This window comes from Paramisgurnus dabryanus, chromosome 13, assembly GCF_030506205.2.
Source record: "Paramisgurnus dabryanus chromosome 13, PD_genome_1.1, whole genome shotgun sequence".
Classification (NCBI taxonomy): domain Eukaryota; kingdom Metazoa; phylum Chordata; class Actinopteri; order Cypriniformes; family Cobitidae; genus Paramisgurnus; species Paramisgurnus dabryanus.
In genome coordinates this window covers 4,551,670-4,562,350 of record NC_133349.1, presented here as the reverse complement: position 1 = coordinate 4,562,350, position 10,681 = coordinate 4,551,670, and the positions used below count along the sequence as shown (strand labels likewise).

General features: G+C 35.8%; 1 protein-coding gene across 1 annotated transcript; it reads right to left on the bottom strand.

Moving 5' to 3' along the window:
- Positions 1-99: 99 nt before the first annotated feature.
- On the bottom strand, positions 100-9,798 carry LOC135789190 (uncharacterized). The gene is made up of 12 exons (XM_065298885.2): positions 9,229-9,798; positions 8,899-9,038; positions 8,631-8,806; positions 8,346-8,506; positions 6,260-6,400; positions 5,880-6,001; positions 5,387-5,555; positions 5,090-5,235; positions 3,684-3,808; positions 2,334-2,460; positions 2,116-2,249; positions 100-1,614 (listed from the first exon to the last, which is right to left on the bottom strand). The coding sequence occupies exons 1-12, from the start codon at positions 9,678-9,680 to the stop codon at positions 1,495-1,497; spliced, it is 2,013 nt and encodes a 670-aa protein (XP_065154957.1). The 5' UTR covers positions 9,681-9,798; the 3' UTR covers positions 100-1,494.
- Between the last annotated feature and the right edge of the window lie 883 nt (positions 9,799-10,681).

The window sequence follows — 10,681 nt, the reverse complement described above, 5'->3', positions numbered from 1 at the left end:
TGCACAAAATCACTTAAATTTAATATTTTTGATATAAAAACTAGACTTATTTTCTTGGGTCATTTTGCTCATCAAGAAAAAGCATGTTAATTTAAGATTTTTGGATATTTTTACTGAAAACAAGACAAAATACGCAAAAAAATTTCTTGAAAATATTTTTTTTGCAGTATACTTTTCTTTCAACCAAACACAGTCACCCGAGTTGTATTAAATAATATCCTTACTCTTTTCAGCTTTATAATGGAATAGAATAGTGCATACATCCATCGATCAAAAACTCATCCATACAGTTATTAAATGTCTTTTCAGGCCTCCAGCCTGATTTCAACTCACATATTCATAAAGTTATATTTATAAAAATATATTTCCTGGTGGAGGTGGAGTAAAATATGGTCAAATTTAAATTTTGGGTGAACTATTCCTGTAAAATGCAACAATGGATCCTTGAAAAACAATGAAACTCAAATTAAAGAAATGTCCAGGGGTCTCATTTATAAAACATAGGTTGCATAGGATCCTTACCAAAAGTCTATATGCACAAAAGCCAAATATTAAAAACAAAGCAATTTTTCCTTTATAAATCACAGATCACCTGCAAGTGTGTGTACATGAATCATCCTCAGATCCCACAATGCAAGCCGATTCTCCCATCAAGTTTGTTTTTTATAGATCACAACCTTTGCGTAGGAACTGGCGAACGCTTTATAAATGAGACCCCTGGACACTTACAGTACCTGTAGGGTGGGGAAGAAACTATACCTGTAGCTCCAAGGTTGTTTTCGGTTTCCTAGGGTAAACAAGATGTTGTTCTGTACTTCAAGGATTAAACGTTCCCATTTGAATCTCTTCAATCCTTGGCCACGCCACGCATGGTCTCCATGCACCAATGGCAAGGCCATGTCCTCCAACTAGCTAAAATGTTCACAGTGTCCTTTGTCGAAACCTTGTACGAATCACCCGAGATCATCCTGGCTCAACACACATCCGTTGCTCATATAAACCTGCTTCACGAACGTCAAGAACCTGTGGCTGAAATAAACGCATCAAAGCAGGCGTCTCAGGTTTTCCACAACCGAAATCTTCAGCCTTGAGAAAGCAGTACACAAAGAGCATGTAGGCAAGCTTTCATAAAGACGATTTTCATAAAGAAAATGACAGGTAACACATTCAGTTTCTGTTATCTGCATCTCAATTAGTTTGAATGAGATTTCATTCTTTCTGTCTTGGTATAAGATATAATTAATGTAAAACAAGTCGAAAAACATTTAGAAATTTATTCATTGTCTGATTCCACCTAAACACATCTATACAGAAAAATATAACTCATTTTCCTTACAAAATAGCAGCAAAGCAATATTAAAATCGACTCTTACATCCAAAAGCAATACTTCTGTACACAAGCGAATTAATGATTAATGCCAAGAGACAACTGAAAATAAAAAAATAGTTTTTGTAGATTCTTCCTTCAATTTAACCAGAAGACGGTCTATAAAATTATTTATAGTACACAAGATACGAGTACATAATAATATAGCCTGGATCAGTTTTTGGATTTGGGTCGCGTCCCTCAAAAAGTCCAAAGTAAAGAATGGTATTGGTTCCACCCATGTCCAGCTGTAGGGAGAACAAACGGTCTTTAAAACGTCAGAACATCACTCAAAATTAAGTAAAACATAACAGCTAGAAGTCCCTGTATTTTATGGTATTATGAAAGAAATACATGTATCTATGTTTATACAGCAACTTTATCAATGCAAAAGAAGAACAACCTATAAAGTGCACTAAATATGACCATGAACCACAAAACCAGGCAAAGGGTATTTTTTTAAATGTATAGTTCTCCTATTAAACTGCTATAAGATATTATATATAAAAAACATTTAAAAGATGCAAAAAAAAAAAAATCGAGCTAGTATAAGCACGCCACTGTAATATCTCCAATACTAAAAACTTCTTTGAATAATTTTTTTTGTAGGAAGCTTTATGAACCACCTTTATTCAATTAATATAGTAGCACTCTTTGAATGTTTCTCAGACAGTCAAAATTAGAAGAAGGGAAATGGTTTGTAATAAATAACAAAAAATTGGTTAGTAGCACACTGCTAGTGATTTTACCTGCGCAGTGATGTCAGTCCTCCACGGATCCACCTGTAGTCCATCACACCAGCCTCCACGACCGTATAACCAGGTGCCATGTTCATTTGGCACTGCCCCTTCAGGTACCCGTGTGGCACAGCCCAGGGGTGACCCTATAAAAACTCACTTTAATGCTTTATAAAAATACAGAGTTTCAATAAACATTTTAAAACATTTTAGCTATACAAAGTTTATACCTGCCGTGTCGAAAATGAGGGTGTTATTAATATGTCTATTGATCAGAAAGTGGTGTGACGTCACACAGAATTCACCGCAGAAGTTCTCATCATACCCGTGGGCTGTGATAACAGCGTATAACTCCACCTGCCATTACAATACACACATATGTACAAGTTTAATGAACAGAAAGGATATACTTATGCATAACTGTTTTAAAACACCAACAATACTGCAAAAAATGACTTGTTTTCAGTACAAATATCTAAAAATTCTTAAATCAAGATGCATTTTCTTGATGAGCAAAAAATTTATGTCGTTTTTAGACCCCAAAAAAATTCAATTGAAGGGAATTTGTGCTTAAAACAAGCAAAAAAATCTTAAGAAAAAATTTCAAGACATTCTTTTTCTTACACTGCAAAAAAGGATTTTCAAGAAAAAAATTCTTAGTATTCTTGTCTTGTTTTCAGTAAAAATATCTAAAAATTCTTAAAGTAAGATGCTTTTTCTTGATGAGCAAAACGACCCAAGTCTAGTTTTTAGACCAAAAATATCAAATTTAAGTGATTTTGTGCATAAAACAAGCAAAAAAATCTGCCAATGGGGTAAGCAAAAAAATCTTGAACATTTTTCTTAACCACTAAATTCAAGAAAAATTCAATAAAAATTTTCTTACCCCATTGGCAGATTTTTTGCTTGTTTTATGCATAAAATAACTTATTTTTTTTGGTATTTTTGGTCTAAAAACTAGACTTATTTTCTTGGGTTGTTTTGCTCATAAAGAAAAAGCATCTTAATTTAAGAATTTTTAGATATTTTTACTGAAAACAAGACAAAAATACTTAAATTTTTTTTCTCAAAAATATTTTTTTGCAGTGTACCGCATTTAAAAAATTTTTTTTGCTTGTTTTAAGCACAAGTTCACTTAAATTTGACATTTTTGTCTAAAATCTAGACCAATTTTCTTTTAAGAATTTTTAGATATTTGTACTGAAAACAAGACAAAAATACTAAATGAGAAAGAAATTTTTTTTGCAGTGAAAAATATATAGCATGCTAATACATCTAGTTTAATATAATATACAGTTATAATTATACATACTTAAAACAGTTATGATCAGTCTTAAAAAAATATCTGAAGCTTCAAAAATCAAAATACTGCCTTTAAAGTTGTCCAAATTTATAATTAGGAACACATTAACAATGTGTAATATTTTTTGGCATAAAATAGCATAAAAGATACCCATACAAGGTATTTTGGCTATTGCGACAAATAAACCTGTGCTAATTAAGATGATGGTTTTGTGGTCCAGGGTCAAATATTATAGTATTAGAAATGAGTATTTTTACAGCATATTTGGGTTTATCACCTTCTTAGTTGAAACTGGAGGAGTGAACTTAATTTCTTGGTATCTGTTGTTATAATCCTTGTCAAATGTTCCTCCACTGAAGAGTGACATTACATTGAAAGGGTAAAGTCTTTTTGAGGAATTTCCTAAGAAGAGAATGATTCATATTGTCAATAACAAAAAAAACTTCACATTACAATAAAGAAAAAGTTCATCACATTTTTGCACATCAGTCATTTACATTAAAAATTTTGCATGAAATATAATTGGTAAACCTTCCTTTTCACTTCTGGTTCCTGATGGCATCGACTAAAACTCACCATGAACACTTTCCCCAACACTGATTATCATGAGGTCATGTTAAAAACCAAGACACTTTTCATACAATTTTTATAGACCATTTCAAGTATATTCTCTCTCTCACAATTACCTCCTAATTAAATATAACCTTTAGGGGGCGTGCACCCTTCCAATGGAAGTGCAGCGCTTTTCAAAAACGCCAGCAAGTTCACGCTCTGCTGGTCAATGTCACTTTTCACTCAGCCGTCCAATCACAGTGAATGAGGTGGGAAAAATACAACAACAACCAACCATTGTACAATGACTGATCAAGAGAACAGCAGTATCACAGAAACCAAAGCGCTCAGCTGAAAAAATGCTGATAAGCGCCCACAGTTAACGTCCACCTGGTGTTTTCAGCCAGGTTTAAACACTTCGGTGTACACGCCCCCTTAAGGATGCACCAAATGTTCGGCCGAAAATAGCAAAAAACAAGTGAAAAGACCGAATACATTTTTTCATCAAAAGTCTTAGATGACGCAAATAAAATGCACTGGTAACCCACTGCTTCTTTGGGGCTTATTGCTTTATTCTGAAAATGTAAGTTGTGCAGCGGTGAGAAATTTGCCAAAATTATTTAAAAAAAAGAAAAAAACTTGTTCGGTATTAGGCTGAGTGTTTAATTTATTCGGCTTCACCTTCAGCCAAGAATTTTCCTTTCGGTGGATCCCTAATACCTATCTTTTTTCAATGCGTGCACTGTACAGCGCGTTGTGAATGTGTTAGCATTTAGCCTAGCCCCATTCATTCCTATGGTACCAAAAAAAGTTTTATTTTGTGGCACCATACTTACTGGTATAACTCCTCATGTAACAGTCTTTAAATAGGGAAAACACGGAAGTGTTTGGTGGCTTCCCTGTTTGGTACCATAGGAATTAATGGGTCTAGGCTAAATGCTAACACATTCACGACGCGCTGTACAGTGCATGCCTTGAAAAAAGATAGATATGTATTCATTTGTCTAAGTTGATGTAATAACATAGTTTAATATGGCAAAAGGGTAGACTATTCCTTTAAAATTACATACAAATTGAAGCTTTACCAGTAGATAAAATGTAAAGTAAGTGTGTGGGATACAATGTTCTGACCTGACTGATTGCTACGACTGAAGCGTAGATTGAGCGAGACCATCCAGGGCATCGCCCAGGGCACAGTCTTCATGTTAAAGGCACACGTCGCATTATTCAGCAGTGGAATCAAAGAGGACACATCAGTCAGCCAATGACCCGTGCCTCTGAAATAAAAAATATACAATATTAAGTCAAAGCATTGATGACGACCAATCCAAGAATTTACACGAACTGTTCCCAGAAAACATTCCAGGAGTCTCAAAGGTCTACATGTGGTTAGTGGTGGTGATTTCAATAAATCAGAACAACAAGCACCTGCGGAAGGCTGTTATCCAGCGGCCCATCTCCGTGTTACAGTAGGGGCTGGACTGATCGCAGCACACATACAGCTGCACAGTGTGATCCCAATGAGCGCATGTCTCATCCCTGCGGCCGGGACAGGACAGCGAGGCCTCCAACTCTAGGATGTCATAATCCAAGAAGTCTAATTCCAAAAACAAGAAAGTACACAGAAAATCTGCCATGAGATATGACCGTAAATATGAGCAGAATTTTTATGGTTAAGCCTATTAAAATTGTCCTATTGGGCAACAATATGGTTAAACATACAGTATGATTCTCTTGACAATATAACTTTGTTATGATGTTGCATTAAAACAGGAGGTGTTTTTGTAATGTTTTATTTGCTGGTTTTTGCAGTTGGTTAGTTGGACACCACTTTTGCTATTGTTTTTTTGTACAACTTGCATTGAAAATGCAAAAAAAAACAAAAAAATCTTGAGTAAGTGACAGTATGTAAAGCTCAAACCTTTAGGAAGATTCACCAGCGCCCGAGCCCCCATCTCCCCCTGCATCAAACTGCGATTAAATACAGGCACTACACTGGAGGGCCGTTTAAGCCGCTCCTGCAAACCCTCATTGAAAACAAACCTATGAACATTAAAAAGAACTAGGTTATGCATAAGGATGATTCAACTAGTATTAATTCATGTAACAATACTTGGCTATTTTAAAGGTATTGCGGAGGATTTTCTGTTTCAGGGTGGATCTAAGACTATTGGTCCTCGTAGTTGTTAATCAGGAGTGTTGCGCAATTGCATTTTTTTTTAAAGTGGAGAAGCCGGTTCTTTTCTAAAATTCGAGAAAATCCTCAGCTATACCTTTAAGATGACCATAAGATCATTGTACCACTGTGCCTGCCAGGCAATAAATCTAAAGGTTGGATAGAGAAACCAGCCCATCTCAGACAAGGCTCCCTGCTGGTCGATCCCAATAAAGAAGTTTGGAGAAGGAGTAATCTGGAAGGTCACGTTCACAATCCGTCCCGATCTATGAAAAACATTTAAAAAATGATTTACAAATGTTTATTACTGATTAACTTCTGCGTCAATTATGAAATTGAAATTAAAAACTATATATTTTTAAAATAAATATTGTGGTATTTTTTTATAAATGACTTATCTGTGATCTTGAGACTATTTTTTTATTAATGTGTGCATTCATAATCTTTAACTCTTTCCCCGCCATTGACGATTTAATTCATCAAATAAAGGTCACATTCTTTCTGATCCCATTTATTAGTTAGTGTGTAATGTTGCTATAATAGCATAAATAATACCTGTAAAATGAAAAAGCTCAAAGTTCACTGCCAGGCGATATATTTTCTTTAACAGAATTTGCCTTTCAAAGCCTACAGCGAACGGCCGGTTTGGACTACAGCCCTCTACTTCCTGCTTTAATGACATCACTAGAACAGTTTTTCGACTAAACTCCGCCCACAGGAATACATCAGTCACCAGCTAAACTAACGGCAAGCTAAGCTACTGTTGAATCACAACATGCTAAACAAACCACACAATCAGAACGTTACGTATTTCTTAAGGAGGGACTTCAAAAAATGAGGAAAAAATCAGACTGTTTTAGGACACTGAAAACAGCGCTATACACATAAGTAAATTGTGTGAAAAATACCAAGTTTTTTTTACACGTAATTATTTTTAGTTTAATGTCCTAATGATACTTATTTATATGTCCCACAGCTGACATGGAACGTTATTAACTGGTTCCGGAACTTAATTTTTTTGTTCTAACGTGTTCAGGAACGTCAATTTAGGGTTGAACCTAAAACCAGATACGTTAAAATACTGTTTCTGTTCGGAACGAACCAATCTGGTTCAAAGCCCTGAATTAGACTAACGTTAATCTTACGTTCAATGTTCGCGGAAATAAAATTAGAAGAACAAATTGATTCGTGGCCTGTGAGAATTGATTTTGAATCAACCACGGGAAAAAAACGATTAATCGAAAAATTATTTTTTTTGCCGAGCCCTTCTTGTTTCCGTGGAGTCCTGAATCATTGCCGAGTCCAACGATACCAAACATGCCAGGTTCCGCCTTCCGCTTAGTCATGCGCAGCAAAATAGTGCAAAAAAATCCCCGCGAGCGTTATTCCGATTGACTCGAAACTACCGTAGGAAGAACATTACATTAGCTTCTGAACAAAAAACTCTTGCCGTTTTTTCCATCAGAAATGGCCGAAAATGGCAAAAAACTAAAAAGTTACATTCATTTTTTGTGTCTTTTAAACATAAATGGTTATAACTCCGCAACAGAGTTATAAACACTGTATGGCTCTAAAGGGACACTCCACATTTTTGAAATCAGGCTCAATCAGGGACTTTGCTGCTGTAACATGGCTGCAGGAGGCGCAATGATACTATGCACTGCCCGAAAGAGTCCTCTGCCATTGAAAGTTACTAAGGGGACTATTTTCGGCTGCTGCGTAATATCATTGCGCCACCTGCAGCTATGAAAATGAGCATATTAACAAAAAAGGGGAGTGTCCCTTTAAAGACACATTATGTAATTTCCGCCACTAGAGGTCGATAAACAACAACGGCGTAGCATGTTGGCTCAGTTAAAGAGTGTGAACAATGATCGTCATCGATCTAAATCGATCTCAAAGTACAAGCAGAAACCGTGGATATCCCGGACATGACATCATTGACATGGACCCTATGAACAGGGGTTAAAACTGTGATATCTTTAAATTCAGAAATTGATGAAAACATTCAGGATATTGTAAGTAGATGTGTGAAAAAAATATAACACTTTGCTAGTGATTTTTGTATATTTGAATGCAAAAATTTACATACAGTATTGTGCCTTTATTTCGATGCATAAAGGGGTTTTTACAGTATACAGAGGCGGTGAGAAATGTTTTAAACTACTAGTTTATGCTTTTCAGTACTAATCTGAATGCTATAATCCTTACCGTAGGGCTTGCATGACACTGGGTTCTATATGGACCATAGATGCAGGTATGTTGAGAGAGGTAGAACATTCATCCCCTAGGCAGTTCATATCCCGTATGGGATTCCCAGGAAAAGCGTACACCAGAACACCCGTAGCATTGGATTCTGCCATGTTTTTTATCTTAAACAATTAATACAAACAAAATTTAAATTATGTACGTTTATGCAGTTTAAAGTTTTAATAATATAGAGCCATGTCTTTCGTATGAAACAAATATCAAAGTGGCCTTGCTATACCAGCCCACCTTTGTGAAGACAGAGCAGCCACCCTCAGATATCCAAGCCACTGCACCTTTGATAAAAGCGTCAGGTTTACAGCCATCACCTGCATCCAACAATCGATATGGATCTGCACCCCAGCGGCTATTAAGCCAGTCATATCTGGCATTCAGACGCTTGGAAATCACAGGAATGCTCCAGTCTGTCATTTTACAATTGTCATATATTGGTGAATAAATATTATGGAAATTATACCCCAAGTATAACAACGTGTAAATGCAGGTTCAGGCTCACCTGGAGAGGTAAAAACCACCTGGGCAAGGCCACAGTTATGTCCACCACATCCCCACGAGTACAAGACTCTAGGTATCCAGTTACCCAATGCATACACGGGTACAGGGGAGAAATGCAATCTGGACATGATCTCTTTACTCCTAACAAGAACAAGTGTTGTTTTAATACATTTTTATGCACTGTAAGCATAACATGATATTACTTCTCAATGCAAAATGTCCATGCAAAAATTAATGTGGTGGTATCATAACTCAATGATGGTATTAGATATCATAATACATTGATATGTCATGGAAAATTAAGAGGTTAAATTAATTGTGTGTGTGTTACCTGTGTGCTGTAGCGCTGTACAGCTGCTCTCTCATCCAGACAGCATCACTCGCAGCGGTCTCATCCAGAGACAGAAACAGGACTTGAACACTGGACGGTAGATAATCCAGAAGATCTGTAAGAGACTCGTTCCACGTCCACAGACACTCGAGAAAAGCGGATTTATTAGTAAACGCGTGCACGATGAGAGCAGACCTCGACTCTTTCTGAGGAGGATACACAAACACTCCATCAAGAGTCTGAACTTTAAACGCGGGGGCAACATCGCCGGGTTCAAACCCACCCAGACCCTCGTGTGTCTTCGGTTTGGATCTTATCTGATCCACCGCATCTGCATCTATGTGCTCTAAATGATTCAGATTCACGGATGATTTCCCATTTATCGCTGCATGCACACTAAATGCACATAAATACACGAGGAAGTTAAGCAGTAGCGACCTGCAGCAGTACATAACGTTTATTTAAATTTTGAGATTTAACAGTAAAGTATCGGGTTGTTTGTGACAATAACAGAAGCTGAAAGTTTCACTTTCAGTCAAGCGTTTACCTCAGTCAGTACGGGAGGGCGTGGCCTACGGTGGCCGTCAGGTTTGAGTGACATTTTCAAATAAGAGCACGAAATAATCTCGCCTGTTAAATTTTTATTGGTTTTTAATGTTTAGTGTTCATTTTCATTTATTAATATAGTAATGACATACATATCTGTTTGACATTAAGTTTAAATTAAATTTGTGGGTTTAATGTAAAACGCAATGTAACCAGGTAAGATAAGAAGTTTCCACCTCATAGTAATAACATCAATGATTTGGTAAGATAAATATTCTGCTTCAACCTTTAAAACAATTCTGCTTTTTCCTTCTAAGTTCTTTTTAAGAAGAAGAAAAAAACACAGTGACTTTGACACATTCAATCAATAACGTGTGCATGAATTCATGGCTGAAACTTATTTTACTTTATTTATTTATTTTTAATAAAAATGAATAAGCAAGGCAGTTAGTTGGATTCTGACATATATAGTGGCCACCAAAATGTTTAAACACCCAAGTCACACCTAAAAGTGTATGAATGTCATTGCATTAAAAAAATGTTAAATAGAAGTCAAACATAATTTCTCCAACCTATTTAAAACCTACTGTCCTGTCAAGAGGACATCCATTTTTTTTTCTTGATAATCATCAATTGTTTTTTCAACATAAGAGTCTAGACTTAAAATTTAGCAGAATTTCAGAAATGTCCATTAATTCTGACCCTTTCGCATCACAACCATTTCAAATCACAACTTTAATTTGATGTCCTTTGTAGTGGACATCATGACTTTGTATGTTTGTTTCACTTAATGTAATATGCAGTTCTGCATATGGATGCTGAGAAATTTTTAAATAAAATAATTTGTAACGCTTTACAGTAAAGTTGTATTTGTTAACATTATTAAATGCATTAACTAACATAAACC

Excerpts from the sequence above, each read along its gene's own strand:
- LOC135789190 (XM_065298885.2), bottom strand. The coding sequence starts at position 9,680 with ATGTACTGCTGCAGGTCGCTACTGCTTAACTTCCTCGTGTATTTATGT. Across the intron at positions 9,039-9,228 it reads TACAGCGCTACAGCACACAG|GAGTAAAGAGATCATGTCCA; the intron begins GTAACACACACA and ends TGTTCTTGTTAG. Across the intron at positions 2,250-2,333 it reads CCTCATTTTCGACACGGCAG|GGTCACCCCTGGGCTGTGCC; the intron begins GTATAAACTTTG and ends GAGTTTTTATAG.